This window comes from Cyanistes caeruleus, chromosome 17, assembly GCF_971803275.1.
Source record: "Cyanistes caeruleus chromosome 17, bCyaCae1.hap1.1, whole genome shotgun sequence".
Taxonomy (NCBI): domain Eukaryota; kingdom Metazoa; phylum Chordata; class Aves; order Passeriformes; family Paridae; genus Cyanistes; species Cyanistes caeruleus.
In genome coordinates, this window is record NC_141717.1 from 11922771 (window position 1) to 11941428 (window position 18658).

Below are 18658 nucleotides of genomic sequence, written 5' to 3' on the forward strand. Positions count from 1 at the left end.
GTTCTAGGTTACGGTTCTAGATCAGGGTTCTAGGTTACGGTTCTAGATCAGGGTTCTAGGTTACGGTTCTAGATCAGGGTTCTAGGTCAGGGTTCTAGGTCAGGGTTCTAGGTTTCAGTTTCACTTTCGGTTTCAGTTTCGGTTTCACTTTCACTTTCGGTTTCGGTTTCAGTTTCACTTTCACTTTCACTTTCGGTTTCACTTTCACTTTCGGTTTCACTTTCAGTTTCACTTTCGGTTTCACTTTCACTTTCGGTTTCACTTTCAGTTTCACTTTCACTTTCGCTTTCACTTTCGGTTTCACTTTCAGTTTCACTTTCACTTTTGGTTTCACTTTCGGTTTCACTTTCGGTTTCAGTTTCACTTTCACTTTCGGTTTCACTTTCGGTTTCACTTTCGGTTTCACTTTCACTTTCGATTTTGGTTTCACTTTCGGTTTCAGTTTCACTTTCACTTTCGGTTTCACTTTCACTTTCGGTTTCGGTTTCACTTTCGGTTTCACTTTCACTTTCGGTTTCACTTTCACTTTCGGTTGCGGTTTCACTTTCACTTTCGGTTTCACTTTCACTTTCGGTTTCACTTTCACTTTCGGTTGCGGTTTCACTTTCACTTTCGGTTTCACTTTCACTTTCGGTTTCGCTTTCACTTTCGGTTTCACTTTCAGTTTCAGTTTCGGTTTCGGTTTCACTTTCAGTTTCAGTTTCGGTTTCACTTTCACTTTCGGTCTCACTTTCACTTTCACTTTCAGTTTCAGTGTCACTTTCAGTTTCAGTTTCACTTTCACTTTCAGTTTCACTTTTCCAACCCTCCCACCAGGGATATGGCTTATGTTTTTCTTACATCACAGCTGGATAGAGCTGTGCAGGACCCTGCTGGTTTCTCCATGCCAGAGGTGCCAACAGGGTGCAGGCAGCTCTGTGACCCTTCCTCTGAAGCTGCACAAGTCCCAGACTTTTGGGATGCTGTCACCAGCTGAAGCAGGGGAGAGGAGGTGCAGCCAGGCTGGAGGCATCCTGGTGGTGTCCTGGGGTATCTGCATGGATCAGGAACATGCTTGAGGTTGGAGTTTCAAAGTAACCTCTAAAACCACCTTATCTGCCAGAGCTGAGCACCCTGTGCAGGTGAGATTTCCATCTTCCCTGAGCACTTGGGGTGCAGAGGGGACACAGAGGAGCTGGGAGAGCCCAGAATGAGCTGAGGAAAGGCACAGGGACACAGAGGAGCCAGGAGAGCTGTGCTGTGAGAAGGGTGAAGGAGGGACAGAGTGATTTGCCATCACCCCATTGAGTACAGGGATGTGCACAGTCAGTGGGGAGGCACCTCCAAAAGGAAGGACCCAAGTGACATCCACACTCTGTGTTTCTTTTAGGAAGGCCCCTCCTTGGCAGTGGTTATGGAGCAGCGTGGCAGATGACCCAGTCACTACCAGCAAAGTGAAGTATCTGCCCTCACACAGCACAAATGTCACTCAGCAGATGCTCCTTAAGAGGAGAGGTTCATCTGCCAAACTTCAGAGCCTTTCACCTGCCTGGAGAATATTTCCCACCACGCTGACACCAGAAGTTTCTGATCACATCAATGGGGTGTGACAACAGAGATGATAAGGGAAATGCTCTCATCCTCTAGCCAAGCCCTTCGACCTGCCTGGTGCATCTTGTGAACTGTATCATATTTTGGGGAGAGTCAGGGATGCAGAATTACCTTCTCAGTCCCTGCAGGCAATCAGCTTGCTCCCCGAACCATGAGATATGATTGCCCTTATTACTTTGGCTTGCATAGCAGTGAGCCTTGTTAATGGTCATAAAATTATCCAGTCCTTATTTAAATCCTACGGCCGTCTGTGTTTCAATGACCTCCCGATGGTCTCTGGCTTTGCTCCAGGCTGAAGAAGCATTAAAAGGACCAGGAAGGAAAGAGAGACAGTGGGAGAATTAAGGAAAAAAAAAAAAAACAGAATCACAACAAGCAACAGTCAACAAAGAGAATTCAAAGTGAAACAGGGAATATTAAAGAGAGCTCAATCAATCAGCTGGAGAGTTCAAAAAAACATAACTTGTCATGAAGAGAAGGAAGCAGCATCAGGTAAAATTAGCAACACTAATAAACTCATCAGCACTGGAGCCTGGGCCAGGAAACAGCACAGGGAAGATGAAGGGGTTGGTAGAGCTTGATCCCATGTTGGGGAAGTGGAAGAAGACTGACACAGCCCAAGGGAATGTGCTTTGGTGGAGAAATGTGGTTTGGGTGGAGACCAAAGACATGGACTGCTTCTGAGACCTCCAGCAGCAAGAAGCTGCCTTTGTGCTCCTCAAATTACATGGCAGCATTTTCCTTAAAGTGTATTTTTCTTCTGTTTTGCTCCTTGTACTTGCTCTGAGGGAAAACACGCACAGAAGGAAGGCTGGAGACCCAGACACTGTGGGTGGAACAGGAAGGGCTGCTGGGATGGCCTGTCCAGGGCTGGGCTTTGGCCAGTGATCTTTCTGGAGCAAAAATCTCCTCTTTGTTTTGGATAAAAGATCGTTCCCCTGTCCTTTCAAATAACATCTGAAAACCCCCAGAGTACTAAAAGATTTTACAATAATAATCCCCCCAAAGAGAAACAAGAACTGGAAAACCTCCAGGCAGCCAAGAACTGTTTTAATGTAACCAAGCTCCAACACAGATTTCCATCAATTTTGCAGCAAACCTGAGTCATGAAATTAAAAGTAGCATCAGCATATTTCCTATTAGCTATGGTTCCTTTTTCAGAACAGATCATACATTCCTACCCCATTTTTCTAGACACTTGTGTCAATGCGATATCATCAGATGCCGTTCAGTCTTTCCTCTTAGCCTGAAAAAAGCTTTCCTGTTGGGAAGGATGGGATTTTAATATTTAAAAAAGACTTTGTGAAAAAGCTTTGCTGATTTATTTATTTATTTATTTATTTATTTATCTATCCATTTCTTTCTTTATTTATTTGTTTGTTTGTTTGTTTATTTATTTAATATCCCTCCCCTGATCAGAGTGGGTGCATTTTGTAGCTTTTAAATATCATGCAAGTTTTAAGCAATGCTGCTATTAAATCTGAATCTGCTGTCACAGCAGGCAGCAGGAATGTGATTCACACCAGCACAGAGAGCCTGCTCTGTCCTCCCCAGCTCCTGTCCTTAGCTACAGTCACCTGGCATCACACACTATACCATTGTTTTTCCAACATCTCTGAACAGCTAAAAGCTCCAACAGAACCAATCCTGCCCTGGCTGTGCCCTCTCCCACCCTGAGCAGCAGAGCCCAACGTGGTCTGGCATCAGCTCAGTGATGTCTGAAGAAGCTCTTGCCTGTCCCACCCTGGGGTTTATTTTGACACGTCCGCCCATCAGCCCAACTCACATCACTCTCAGCAGCCTCTGAGCTCACTGCTGGGTTGGGAAATGAGAAGGGCAGGTGTGGCTCAGTGTTTGTTTGGAGTGAGCAGAGGGGAGCAGTGGAGAACTGACATCAAGGCTGGAACTGCAGCTGTTCAGAAATGGAGATGGCTTCTCCTTCCTTCCATTCCTGGTTTCTTCCACCCACCCCTGCTCTGCCCCTGCCCTTCACTCTCCAGGTAACCACCTCCATCATGTCTCCAGTGCTCTTCCCTTGCTCCTATAATGTTACATGGAGAAGATCCAAAACTAACATCTACAAACTCCAGACTTCTCATGGCTCATCCCAAAAAGGCTTCCCTGGTTTCTTCTCAGGGATCACACACTTCCAGGACAAGGTGAACAACAAGGAGACACAAAGCAGGAACAAAAGGCTCCAGGTGCAGAGATGTGCCCTTAGGAGAGGCACAAACCTGGCCAAACCTGCCTTAGCCCAGAGCTCTGCTGCTTTCTTGACTGTATGGCAGTACCCAACAGCTCTGTGCCCATTTGGTGTTTGTGGATGCACACAGATGGACAGGGCTGATTTGTGGCAGAGCAGGGACTCACGAGCAGTTGGAGCGAAAGGAAGCTTCAGGCAGCACTGCAAACAAGATGCTGCTCTCACACACACACACACACACACACACACACAACTCCTGCAGCCATGCACCAATAAATCATATTTTACAGCCTCCAGCACATAAACCCAGCTAGTGTGCACGGAAACCCAGCGAGCACACGCACACTTGTGAGAGCTCCCGCCTCTCCCCTCCAACCGACTGCAAATCCAGCTCCCAACATTTTCTTAAAACGGCTTTCCACAAACAGGGCTGGAGCTTTGCAAGTGATGAGCCAAACCTGGATGGGACTTGTGCCCTCACCACCTGGGGTGGTGGCAACTGTGACCTCTTTGCACTGCCTCAGGGGGCTGCACTCATGGAGGGGGAGGCAGGGGGTGGTGAACACGGTGGCAGCGCCTTTGATGGGCTGCTGAGCCCACGTGGCTCATAAAGGAAGGAGCAATCATTGCAAAATTCAGTGTCACAGTTACTCCTTGCAGCTCCCTCATGGCTCAGACGAGCAGGATAATGACAGTGGCAGAGATGGGAACTGCAGTGGTATCAGATACAGCCGTAGGTTTGTGGCTTCATCCTGAATTCAGTGCTGGAACTAGAAACTGGGGAGTCTCAACTCCTCCATGGCCCACAGGTGGCCCAGGTGGCTTTGCAATGGTCACACCTCCACATGAACAACTCCCAGACTTCCATGTGTGAGCCTTAGAGAAGTCCCCGTTTCATATGAGCCCTGTGCCCTCACTGTGCAGCAGCACAATGCCATGAGCAGGGCAGGGATGCTGCTGGCCAAAGCAGGACAGTCACCCAGCAGCTCCCAAGCCGTGGACAGATGCTGCACCACACCAGCACATCCAGCCGAGCACCCATCCTCACCACACACCTCTCCCAGCCATGCTGCTGCGTTAAAGTTAGTTGAACAAATCAGTCTTGCTGGGAGAACAGGGAGCAGAGCAGTAATTCATGTCTCCTCCCCAGTGGAGGCATCTCGGAAGCCTACTGTGTGTTCTCTCCCAACTTATTATCCTTTCACTCTTGGGAGGCAACTTTCCAACAGGCAGAACGTGTTTTCCCTTGTCTCTTTCCAGCATCGCTTCTCGCCTCACCTGTGTTTTGCTAAGATAGAGGGTTTATTGTAAACTTATTAATTACTTCATTTCTCCTGCAAGGAGCCAGGAGAAAAATTTTCCGCGGCAGCCAGGATCTGCTATTGTGTTGGCGGCGGAGCTGAATGCGGCTGACGTCATGATTCATTTTCCCCATGACTGGGGAAGGCGACTCTCCGTGCCACGCCGTGCATATGAATCAGGCAGCCTTCCCCTGGCACAGCATGCCCAGCAATTCATCTTCCACCGGGACTTCTTCAAGCAGAAGAGAAAATGACAAACTTTTGCTATTGCGCTTCCCTGCAGAGAGGAGAGATGGGGGCTGCAGCCTCCCCGGACCTCGTGCTTGTCCCTCCACCTCTGATCGACAGCAGGTGGGGGTCAACAGCAGATGTTTTCCATGCCTGTAGATGTATCAACAGGTCTCCAAGTGACTCCAGCAAGCCTGGCCAGCCCTGCAGTCACTGCAAGTATCTCAGCTAACTTTCTAGCCTGCTCACTGCTACCTTTCCTCCGAGCCCAGGGAGTGTGTTCCTGCTGAAAACAGGGGGAAATCAATATACACAGAAGTTTATAGCAAACTGATTTTGTTTAAGGCAGCGCAGGTTGGGACTAGGTGATCTCTAAGGTCCCTTCCAACCCAAACCATTGATGATTCTTTAACTCTATGAATGAGACTTGCCTGTAAAAACAGAGATAATGATGTCCTCCCTTTGCAAAGCACACCAGACCACTGATGTGCTCATCCTCTACAGGTGGGAGAGCACAGCAAGGCACAGAGTGCATCCCAAATAAGAGTCATACACCCAGTTTGGGAAGTGACACTTTATTGTTATGACAGAAAAGCTACATCCATTATAACACAAAATGTCAGATTTCTGGGGATGCTCCACTCCCCATGGAGGGGAGGAGAAAGGAGACCTCCAAGAACAGATACCCACAGGCTGGTGGCAGGCAGCAGACTAGAGCCACCAGCACTGAACACAGCCCAAACTGCTCCTTTCCACTTCCAACAGTCCTGAGATAACCAAGAGCCCTAAAGTCTTGGTGAGGAACCAAAAGAATGGCAGTGACTGAGCCACAGAAGTGTCAACACAGGTATGGGGGCTTCAAATGGCCATTTATGCTTGTGCTTGTCTGCTGAGTGATGCAGACTCAGGTCACTGATATCTTAAAAGTAATTTCAACCTTGCTGAGTGATGAGATGTTTCCAAGAGCAAGAGACTTTCCCTGGGTCTCTGTCCTCAGGGATCAGGCCCTTGGCTCCCATTAGAAGAAGACAACCATGCAGCAGGAAGCACCAGCCTCATGCAGGTTTGTCTCTTTGTTAGGGCCTAGATTTAGGGAATCCTTTTGGGAAAAGCTGTGAATGGTCTTCCTGGGGCTCCTCAAACCAGCAGCTCCCACAGTATTCCCAGACAGATCCTGAGAATCTGAGCAGTGATGAACACGTGGCCCAGCTCAAAGGCAGGGATTGGATCCTGGCACAGGAGAGCCCTGGGATGGAGCTAGACTTGCCCTCCCAAAGGAGGAAAATTATGCTTTTCAGAGGAATTGTTTTGATTTCTGACTCAGCATGAAAGAAGGGGGAAGAAATGCAAAACAGAAGCAACCCAATACCACAAATTTAGGGTGGTGGACATGAGAATTTTTCCTCACTACCTCAAGTGTCCTGCCCAGGAGGGCCAAACCCTGGCTGGCAGCTGGCAGTGGGACACTAAGCAATGGTCTGGCGGCTGAAGAGGTCGAGGGTGAGGGCGCTGAGGAAGGCTGGGATGCTGTCCTGGCGCAGCAGGTGCAGCTCGATGAGCTCCCGGATGGTTCGTGAGAACTCCGTTTCCAGAAGCTGCATTTTCCCACCGGAGGAGCTGGAGGCCTAAGGGGAAAGAAGAACAAGCCCATTAATACCAGAGGGTTTTAATTCCCCTGCTGTGACCCAGGAGCAGTGTCACCCTGAGGCCTCCTCTGGTGCCTGTCACCAGGGACATGCCATCTGTTTGGCACATGACATTCCTGAGTCCTGCATTCCAGTGTCCCCATGCAGGACCCCTGTGAGCCTTCCCTGGTGACAAATGTGGCACTGGGGAGATGAGGGGTTTGACCATCCTGGAAAGAGTCTGTGCTGCCAGCATGGAACAGAGGTGGCCACATCAGGGTCACTGTCACCTGTGACACCTGTGTCACCTGTGATCACCAACACCACCCAGGGTGGCAGGAGCTCTGCACAGGGGTTTTCTCTCCATGAAAACACTTATCCCACACCACTTCTGCAGGAGGGAGCAGACCTGTTCCTAATTAACATAACTTCTTCCCAATGAGTACTGATCCACCCTGCATCCCTCAAGTGTTTAGATCAGCCTGGCGGCACACAGCAGAAACCTCAGTGGAATTATTCCAGAGATGCTCTCAAGAAAATAAGGAAACTCAACATGTGGGAAGACACTACAAATCTCCTGCAACATATAAAACAAGCAAATAAAGGCTAAATGCAAGAGAAATAAGGAATGCTTGAAGCCTCTCCTGCCCCTGGAGGCATGAAAGCTGCTTGTTTATTAATAAACAACAAAAACATCACAGTGCAAATGCTAATTTTTTTCCCCTGCCATTTTCCTCTTCAAAACACTCACATTCCTAATTGCTTTGCAGCTCTGCTTCCTATAGGAGCCGAGGTGGGACAGCATGGGTGGTGCCAGGCTCAGCTGGCAGCCCCCTTGTCTATCAAAGGATGCCAAGATCTGAAGTGGAAGATTGCCATGGGAGAGGAAAACATGGCTTTACCTGCTGAGAGCCCCTGGAAGCCTGCTTCCTTCTGATTTCATGTTCTCAGGAGCCTGGACACATCTGATTATGAACTTCCCATGTCTGGGTCACTTTGGATTGTGAGGAGTGCAAGGTGCAGAGGATGCCCCTGTCATCCCCAAGCCAGGCAGGGAATGGAAACAAGGGAAAGTGAGTTAGATTTTGTTTAGATCTTTGCTTTGGCTGGGTTGTTTTTCAGCAAATCCCATGCTTTGATCTGCTGCTTACTGGAGCTACCTGATGCCTCCTGTGCACCTGAGGTAGCCCTGGACCAGATCAAAGAGGGAAGCGATGATGGCAGATGAAGGAGCTGGTTGGAGGCATCAGGAAGGATGCAGATTCCCAGCCCACATAAAGCCAGAGGTGTCACAGCACAGCAGCAAGCACAGGAGCTGGGTGCTGTGGCAGCAGCACAGGTGTTATTTTGCAAATCCCTCCCTGGATTCAGCTGATGAGAAGTGCCAGTTTTGGAGGAAGGTCCGAGTATTATGAATGCATCACTTGTGTCTCCAGCTCTCTCAGCGCCGAGTTGGATTCATCTGAAATGGGAATTCAAGCTCTGTACGAAATACACAGCCTCCCTCGCAGATTTAAAACACTCTTTGGGCACAGAATTAATTTTCTGAGAATTTACAAGCAAATCCATTAATTGGTTTACTAGTTTAATTAATTAAAGTAAATTCCTTAAGAAATTTAGCATCCAGTGCCAGACCATTTGCTTGTGTTTTATGACTTCAGAAAGAGAGCAACATAAATGTTTTAAATTTCCTCTACTTTGAACTCACTGGTGTTGTGGGTGAAGGCTACATTTGAATATCTTCTCTTTTTTTATGAGACTGATGGCAGTTTCTCTCTATTATTCTTCATAAACAAAGTTTTCTCCTGCAGCAGAGGCAGAAGAAAAATGTTCAGAGAAAGTTATGTGGACAAATTTGTGCTTCTGAGAAGACTGGTATTTCCCATTGGGTTTTCTCAGCTGTCAAGGGAGGCACCATCCTCCCTCTCACCCCCATGGCCTCTGTCTCCCCAGGAACTCCAAAAAATCAAAGAAAACCCCCTAATGCTTCCAAACCCCAGACATCTCACCCAGGTTGCTTCTGTAACAGGCACAAGACTAGAAGGCAGCCACTTGGAAAAAAAAGCAATTCTTCCTGTGCCAGGAGATGTTTATATGTGAACTTAGAGAATGGATGCACTTGCAGTGCAGCTCATTCAATCCCACACTGCCTTTAAAAAAATGGAAAAACTTTTTTTTTTTTTTTTCCCCCTAGGAGTATTTTAAAATTGCTATCATTGTTACTTTTCTTATTATTTGTTTTTAGTGCTTTTTTTCTTCACCCATCTGCTCATAATGTAGTATAGACTGGGATATATAGATAGATTTGCTGCTTTGGGTCCAACAGTGGGAGTACCTCTGCAGCCTGTGCTTTACAAATAAAGTGATTATATGAAATAATAGCAATATGTTCCCATTAGTTCACAGGATTTCTTTTCAAAAGCCAGCCTGCACCCTGCCTGGTGCATTTGCAGGCAGAGAGGGAAGCGCCCGAGGCAGGAACAGGAGCGAGCAGGGGATCAGAGCAAGGCAGTGGGATGCACAGGGGTGTGCAGGAACTGAGGGGGATGCTCTGCTGAGTGAATGCTGCAGGGTCTGGTGTTCCACACCATTCTGTGGTTCCAGCTCTAAAAAGTGTATTTCTGAAAATAAGAAATATGAAATTTCCAGCAGTTCAAATCTGCAAGGGCACTCGAGTCCTCCTCTTCACTGTTCATAGCTAGGATTCCCTCCACCCACATTTAATGAAATTATTTTTTTATTTATAAAAAGTCTCAAGCCTCAAAGGCAAACTCCTGGACACAACTCCTGCTGACAAGAACTTGCAGGTGCCAGCACAGATCAGCTGTGCACAGCACACTCCATGTAACACAATCACCATTCACTCTGCTGATGCATTCCCTAAAATTCTAAGTTTAGATGAAGCCAAAAGCTGCCCTAGCCCATCTAGGAATAAAATAAAAAGCTGGGAGGAGCATAAATAAAGTGTCACTGATGCATGGGGACAGTCCATGAGTGGGAATGGGGTGAGAGACCAGAGCAGTTCAAACCCAGCCCCAACTGCTCTGTGCCCAGCATTACTGACATCACTGCTACAGTGTGCTACTGCTCTTAAAGGGCAAAAAAGCAAAGAAAAAAGCAAGAAAAAAGCATCAACATTTAGAGTCAAACAGGATACACGGGATCAAAGGAAAAGCTGGATCTGTGAGTATCCCCATCCACCCCAGAGTCAATGCACAGAGGAGTCAATGCAAGAGGACACTTTGGGGACCACCATCACACTTCACTCTCCCTTCCACCTCTGTGCTGGGCCACGCAAGTGCAGTGCTTCTCTAGAGATGTAAATATTCCTTCCTAAGCCTCAGTTTCCCTGAGCACGGAGCAGCAGCTAATCACTATGAGAATACCATCTCTCAGGTACTCTGTACACAGCCCTAGATTGGTTTCTTCTAATTCATGGGAAAATTCTGGCTCACTAAACTACCGAGATTCAGGTCTCTATTATGTTTTATTCAGATCTCAAATACTTGCAAAAGGAAAGATTTCAGCTTTCGCTAAGTTCTGTTGCCAGTTTAGTGTGATTTAAGGACTATGGGGACCTTTTCTAGAAAAGCAAAGGAAATCACTCTTTGCCCAGTGTGACTGCACAGCCAGCTCTGCTGGGATGGGTGGGATGTGACTCTGGTTGTAGGTTTGAAGGGTGACAGCCTGTTTGTCTCCTCGCAGGCTGTGCTACCCCACAGCAAGCAGAGCAGGGGGCAGACCTCTGTGTGTTGTAAACCACAACAACACTGGTCTGCTTAGCACAGAACAACATGAACTTGGACTAGCTGCTCCGAGAAATGAGCTGTTAGCACAACTGTTTCTTCAGGGGAATCAAGATCAGCAGCCACCTGCCAAAAGGAAACATCATAAATCTTCCTCTTAACCCTGGAAACCAGTAAATTATTCAAGGCTTTATAGTTCAGACACACATGTAAAAATCTCTCCAATAACCACCAACATGGTAGAAAAGCAGGTTCTTCTCTCCATCTCAGCGAGGAGTAGAGGATGTGGAGGAGCAATAGGTATTCCCAGATGTTCCTGTTGGGGGATGGACCTGCAGCTGGATGAACTGGGCACATAAAACTGCAACATATGGGCTGGAACAGGCACTCTTAACTACTGCCACTTCAATGTAACATGTACAGGACTTCTGTCTGCACTGGTCCTGCTGGGATGGCTCTTTGCACCCGTGCTGTTGCTGCATACAAGTGTTTTCTTAAAGCCAAGACTCAGCATTTCCTCCTCTGCTTCTTCCAGCAGCCGAGGGGGACCGATGTGAGAAGTGTGACAGTGTCTCCTTTAGTCACTCACAAGCTACCACATGGTTCAGGAGTGCACTCTCACCTAGATACATTCAGGTTTTACCTTCTTGTACACCTGCTCCCTCTTCTCTCTGACATATTTTGGTAGTTAAAAACAATGGCTCCAAAAGTGCCATCGGCTATAAACAGGCATGCAGTGTGACTTTAATCACACAAAAGATGCTTCTTGAAAAATGTAAGACCCAAGGTCACGCAGACCTTCAGACACTGGAATAAGACTGAAAAGAGGGTGGCTGCACACCCCAAGGACAGAACTGACACAGGGACATGGTATCATGAAAAAACATGGAGTAGAAACGCAGAAGCAGGGAAAAGAGGGCTTCAGCATTCTATACAACTTGAGATTTCAAAATGAAGTGAAGACTTACAACCTCTGATTTCCACACTGAGAAAGCACAACTGCCTTTGGGTATGCAATCCATGCAGGACCTGTGTTCCTGCAACTTCAAACACACACCTCCAGTGTCACAGGTGGAGCTCCTGAATGGGTTTTGGCAAGCTGACAACAGGGATGGTGGAGCTTTGTGCCAGGCACAGCAGGCAGACAGTTGTGTCTCAGCTTGGGAACAAAGGAGGTACAAACACCTCCACAACCTGCAGAAGGATGAAGCCCTGGGCTTTGTCAGGGCTGCCAGAGCCACCCCTTGGCGTGGTGACAAACCTCTGCTTTGCAGATGCCGCTTGGCCACGCTCTATGGCAGACGGTGCTCTCCAAGGCTAAGATGTATTAGGGGTCAAAAGGAGCACGTGAATCATTGCCTGGTGACATTTACCCAGTGAATGTATCTCGAAGGCACCATCTCATCTGCTCTGCTCCTTCCATAATTCACTGTCTGTGCTGTGTCCCCATGGACGCCGGCTCTGAGCACACACAGCGACAGTGTGGGTGGAGGGAAGGGACACCAGGGCATCACACCCAACACTTCACTGCCTCTCCCTGCTCTGTGCAGGTCCACAGGCTGCTCCAGCACCATGTGCTGTGGTCTCTGTGCCTGAGTTCTCTCTGTCCTTTCCCTTCTCATTGTGGTGTTCCTCCCCCAACACTGAAGAGGCTGTGCCATCCAACGTGGGTTACGCACATCTCCCCACCAGATCAACCCCTTTAGCAATTTGCCTTTGTCACATGAATCCCTCAGTCACTCCCTCTTCCCAAAGCCTTCATGTGTTGGCAAAAGCCCTCAGGGCTGGCTGTTCCACTTGGTCACCTCCCAGAAGCTGCAGAGCTCTATGGCTGTGTGTGCCTCGAAGCCTTGGGCACACTGCTGGTCCCAAAACACCCTCAGCTCCCCGACACCTTCCTCAGCACCCTCTGACACACACAAACCCTGCCACAGTCCAACAAACCTATCTGAAAATTTCCTTTAAGGAGCTGCTGGCTCTGACCTTTAAATGAGAAAATCCTTTTGTTTCTGCCTCTTGCTTCAGATGCCGAGATTTTTCTAAATGTCAAAGGCCGCCTTGTCCACGCGCAGACGTTGAGGGTGGAAGCTGTGATGCTGAGTGAGCTGGCACCCTCTCTCTGGGTCTGCACAGATAAATCACCCCTTCAGATCACCCCAGACAGACAGACAGACAGATGCAGGGCAGCCAAAAAACTGGAGTGCCCATAAAAACCCAAGGAAAATACGTCTGTGTGTGTTTTTGTGTGTGTGTGCACATGCAGGAACTGCCTGCTGAAGTTCTAACAACCCAGACACGAGGTTTTGAGATTTAATTGCTCAAACTTGGCTCTCTCGGGTGATGATATCATTATCAAAATACCCCAATTGAGTTATGCCTCACCAATCAATCTCTCCTAAGCATCATGCACTGCTCAAATACCAGGTCCCCAGGTAGCCTCTAAATCACTTTAATTACAGGCCGTTCATTTAAAATTAGGGAAATATTAAGGAAAGGAAAAAAAAAACAACACAAAATTGAACCACAAGATGTGCTTATGGCTGGAAATATTTATGAGGTTATTTAGCAAACTGTTTACTGGTTTCCTTCTTTTTTTTCATGGTAACTGGCAGGTTTCAGCTGGCCTGACAGGATGCCTGCCCATGGTGGCTCCCACAGGATGTGCAGCACTTAATCAATCAGGTCACCTCCCTTTCGCAAATGACCATTCCTTGTCTGTAGAAAAATTTCCTCCCCCCTTTAATATCCTCATTGTAACCCAAAGAAGAGAAGCATTTCTTTATAATAATTGTTTCTTGCCAAGACCTCTGACCTCTGTGTCGCCAGCTTGGTATATAAAGTGAATTTATGAGGCAGACAGGGATGGATGCCTGTAAAGAGCCTTCCAGGAAATGTAATGAAAATGCTGCTTTTAGCTGCTGAGCAAAGAAAAGCAAATGCCTGGCAATGCCAAGAAGAAAATTGAATGCTGGGATGGGGTAAGTGAGAAACAGCCCTGTGTGCAGTGAGATTTATAGCAAACCTTTCCTTTCTCTTTCTTATTATTCAACACTGAGATGAACCACAACCCCAGAATGCCTTTGGAACAAGAGGTCAGCTCATATACTTCCATCTGAATCAGAAGCACGACCAAGGCACTGTGTACACGGGTGGCAGCAGTGATGGGGTCCTGGATGCTGCAGCAGCTCGGCAGCAGCGGAACGCAGGGCGGGCTGTGCTGCACCAGCTTCTCCCCACAGCTCCCTGTTTTGATCTAGGCGAGCTCTCCTGCACCTCACGTCAAAAATGAAACATAAAAAAGAGCAGGGACATGTTCTGAAGGGCTGCACCCCTCTCCATGGGGGAAACCTGCTGCTGCTAATCCTGGGGGACAGTGCTCTCTGCGGCACAGGGCGAGTCAGCACCTTCTTTCAAAAGGTTTCTCCTACAGGTTAATGCCCTTTAGACTGTCAAATGTGATGCCAGAAAAATAAGATCAAAGGCTTTAAAATAAGGGAAGCGTATTTTTTGATTCATACTATTACTATTTTATATCTGAATATTCCTATAGAGCTTTTCATCCTGGAAGACAGGTCTTTGAACTGCTGTGATTTCACCTATCACTGAGGAACAACCCCTGGGGTAAAATGTGACAGCTATTATCAGGGTGCCTTAATGTTACTGAACAGTTCAGGACAGACAGAGACAAATATATCCAATTTAAATCATAGGATTGAAGAACTACTGCTCAGTGTGGATTAATACCCATGCATTTTCCAAAAGTGCTTTGAGAATTTTTAGAGAACAAGTGCTGAAACTAAAATTCCCTGTCTCATCTGTAGGATTCATTCAGGCTCCCATCATTATGCTGCAAATTGAACATTGTCAAAGAGGGAAGATGACAACTTAAATGATTCACCCGTAGCATCTACTTTTGCATCCACAGATTCTGATGGGATGCCCAAACCAGCCACCAAGGAGACTCACCCTGTGGAGACTTGCTGAGGTGATACCTAAAAATGGTTCCAGTGAACACATGGCTGGTGAGAGTAAGTCACAGCAGACTACTCACATCACAGAGAATGGAAAATCACATGGGATGTCACTCTAAACTAATACTGGCAGCCGGCCGTAGTTGGAGCTTGAGCTCATAAAGTATAAGTTTTAAACAGACTTCAGATCTGCTAAATAGTGTTCACCAGCCAAATATGCTTACAAACATCAAGCATAAAGGAGGAGAGATGGGAACAAGGCTCTGAGCTCACAGAATTTTTCCAAGCCCATTCCATATAAAAACCAAAACTACAGCATTAAGCCTTTAAAGCTTAATACCTCCATAAAAATCTCAGGATCGTTACAAATCAGAGTCTCTCCTTGATACACAGGGAAGCTGTGCTGATCCCCCCAGCCATGGCTATCTCTGACCTACAACAAATCCCTTTGCAAAGAGCAGCCAAACGCGCGTTATCCCAACTGCTGTCACACCAGGCGCGGCAGGGCTGGAGCGCTCCAGCTTCCCAACCATCTGCGAGGTGACTGTGTTGGACTGGTCAAGCTGCAGAGTGAGCAGCTAACAAGCATTAACAACATCTAGCCCATGTGTTCTGTCTAGTAAAATGCCAACCCATCTGTCTGTAACATCAGCGACTCCATAGAAGCCATATGCAGGAGAGACATAAATTAGGGAGAGAAAAATCTCCCGTTACTTTCTCTGCAGTGACTCTGCAGTTGTCGCTAGGAATGCGAGGGACTGGGTGTTTTTTAAGTTCTGTATCTCCAGCCAAATCTAAGGCTCATGTAGCTCTCCAGCCCTGCCATCCAGAGGCAGTTCATTGTCTGCACCTGACCCTGGTGAACATGACTTGGGGCAAAGAGAAAAGTAGCTGCAACTCAAACCAGGTTCCAAACTGCTCCCCCAGGAGAGCCAGAAGAAGGCAGAGAACTGGAGGGAGATACCAGGGACTGGCAAGTGAACCTAGCATATGAGAATCCCTCAGATAGACAGGGAGCTCATTAACCAGCCAAGCTGCTTATCACATTCCTCTTCATCTCCCTTGCTGGAAACTCTCCGAGCTGCAAGGAACAGAGGAGCAGTAAACCAAGAACATGGAGTTTCTGGAACATAAGAAGGAAGCACCTATGGGAAAAATAAATAAAAAATCATCTGTGTGGGCTGTAATTAAGACTGCCTGTTCCCAAGGCAGGGAGATACTCCACTTGTGAACTGCAGCTGGGGGCATGAGGTCTGTAAGAGAACACAAGCAGTGAAGTTTGCCAAACCCTCCATCAGTGAGAGACGTCTGGAACCATGGAGAATTTTGACAGCAACTTTTGAGGCTGCAGCGTTGCCTGGGAGATAGGAACCCCTTCCCCAAAGCAAACCACTGCTCCCCAAGAGGCAGAGCTTGCTGAAGCCTTCATCCCTCACTGAGTCACACCAGGCACACACCATTCTGCTGCTTGGCTGCTCCTGCATCATGGTTCTCCTCAGAAGTCTCTGCTTTCCTGTCTCTGGATTAGAGCAAATCAGCAGGAAAATCCAAAACTCCCCTCTGAAGTGCCTGCACATGACACAGAGTGAAAATAGGTCATACAGACTTCAGGACTCCCCAGCTTCCAACTGGAACTGAACCCCTGAGTTTGGGAGCTGGGCATCTCACCTTGCATGAGATGGAGGGAGGGAATGGCTAAATGAGCAGAGGACACACGCCTGGGGGGCACATCTGGAGTAACTGCTACTCTGCCACACTGCAGATGCCATCATGTGATTAAATATTTATCCTCATCATCTTTTTGGTATCCTTCTGGAAGTCTCGCCGTAAGCATGGTGGATGGAAGGCTAAAGAACTGAACAAGATCCTGTGACCAGTATTGGCTCAAGGGACTGTAAGTGATAAACTTAATGACAAGCAGACAATTAGACCTTAGCTCTGTGGCTGAGGGATGGGACAGTACATGGAGCATGTCCATTCCAGGCTCATTGAGTTTGCAAGGCTTGTGGGGGAAGGAGTAACAGATGGACCTGACGGCAGATTACAGCTGAAATTCTCACCATGTTTATTCATTACCCTCTTCTAGCTCTTGTTTGTCATAGTCTGGCACCCTGGGACAAAATGCAGGTTCGAGCCTTACATCAAGGAAATTGGTGACACATATTAGTCACCTCTGTGCTCTGCATTGCAGCCAGCGCTGCGCAGACCAAAGCCACCGCTCATCTAAGAGCAAGAAGAATTGGTCAATAATTACCCTTTCCTGTGGAACCGTGTGACTTGCTTACAGTTATGATCTACCAAAGTGGAATTTAAGTGCTGGCTCTGGGAATAACATTAGTTGCCACTGTAACATCAATAACCAAATGTCACGATGTTAGTGTGAGTTTGAGGAAGGTGCTTTTACTGCTCTTGCTTTTTTGCTGGCTCACATTTTCTTCGTTTTTCTTCATTTGAAATCGCTGTCGTCAGCACGGCTGTCAGCAGGACCAAGGTAAGCCTGAGTTGTCAGCACCCAGCAAGTCAAAGAAGGAAGTTGATTCTGAACATGCAAAATGATTTTCCTGTGTCCTTAAGAATGAGTTTTAACCCTTAACAGCTCACAACCCCACTGTTGGGAAGCACATTTCTCATCTATAGCCACAAGTGGAAGTTTATACTGAGAAGACGACATTATTTTTATCGTGGAGCTGATGGATACCAGTAATTCTATTTGTGAAGTTACTCAATTTGTAGACTTGTAGTCCACAGGTAGAAAGCCTTGAAGAACAAGATAGGGAAACCAGTCAACTGGCCTATAGGTCAGTTGGGTCTATCTGGCTTTCTTGAAATGGGCTTTTAATGGTAAAACCCAATGTGAAACCAAGACACATAGGACTCTTCTCTCCTTGAGCAGTCTGAGCTCACCATAAGAAGAAAGCCCACAGCTCAAGAGACAGAGGTTGCAGCTAAGGAATGAATAAATAGGAAGATTTCAGTATTCACTGACACAGTAGGAGAAATTCTACTGTATCCCTTGAGGGGACACTCAGCCCTTTGGGCTACGACACTTTTGCTGAGAGCTCCTGCTGTTGCTGCCTGTGCTGTCATTTGGCACTAAGCTCCTGAAGAACACGGCAAGACAGCACTGCTGGTTCTCATGTCTGGATGAACATGCTCCTCTCCCCGAAGGGAAAAGGACAGGTTTTGTGTTTAGCGGTTGCACCATGTTCGAGCAACCTCCGAGGAATCTGCCTGGGGCCCCGGGCCTCCCCATCTGACACACATCTGACACACATCTGACACACATCTGACTGGTTGTCTCTTCCTGCTGGTGTTCTCCCACTGATGTGCTGCCACCCGCCAGTCAGCTCCTTTTGCTGCAAGTGCAGAGGGGGAAGAGATTTATGCAGACACCATGTATGCAATTATGAAAACAGAAGACAAGACACCCGGATATCACACAAATTGATGCATTTTTGCTGGCAGGCTTTTTGCATGATCCAGTAACAGCTGTCATGCTCCAGCTTCTCTCATCTGAGCTCTGCTACCACTTCAGCATCCTTCCACATCCTTTAAGAGGGCTTCCTTCCCTTCCTGGTGCAGCCTGCTCCAAAGTGGGCAGTAGCGTGGGATGCGAAGGGGAGACAGTATGGCTGCTTTTCATAGCAGCACTAAAATGAAATGTTCACTTCTCTAGGCAAGATACTGCTCATTAGCAATGACCTCGAGGCATGCAAGCTGCTCAACCAGCAATCTCTCCCACTCTGGAGCTCTTTAAAATTTGCCCTTTTCCTGTGCCAAGTCTTTCGGCAAGCTTCCCTAAAGCCCAGCAGTGATCTGCAGAGATACACACACACGTTGTCCAGAGCTTTCTGGAGAAAGGTGGTGATGGGGAGCTGGTATGGAGCTTGGACCTCATACCTTGTCCCCTACTCAGCACAGCATTAAGGGAAGGAAAGGACAAGCCTACAAGTTTCCCTGCCAAGTCATCTCCTGCTGTGAACTCTAAAGCCTG

At 47.5% G+C, this 18658-nt stretch overlaps 1 protein-coding gene and 1 long non-coding RNA gene across 7 annotated transcripts in view; one reads left to right on the forward strand and one right to left on the reverse strand.

The window, feature by feature from the left end:
- The first annotated feature begins 122 nt into the window (after positions 1 to 122).
- Positions 123 to 2722, forward strand: LOC111936083 (uncharacterized). The gene is made up of 2 exons (XR_015277303.1): positions 123 to 1121; positions 1370 to 2722. It is a non-coding gene; the product is annotated as an uncharacterized LOC111936083 (long non-coding RNA).
- A 3159-nt stretch (positions 2723 to 5881) lies between these two features.
- The window catches only part of MAD1L1 (mitotic arrest deficient 1 like 1), a 346167-nt gene continuing 333390 nt past the window's right edge, over positions 5882 to 18658 (reverse strand). For all 6 annotated transcript variants that reach the window (XM_023936806.2, XM_023936807.2, XM_023936808.2 and 3 more), the window contains one exon: positions 5882 to 6947. In XM_023936806.2, the coding sequence (XP_023792574.1) occupies positions 6789 to 6947 (159 nt within the window). In that variant the 3' untranslated portion in view covers positions 5882 to 6788. The remainder of the gene's footprint in view (positions 6948 to 18658) is intronic.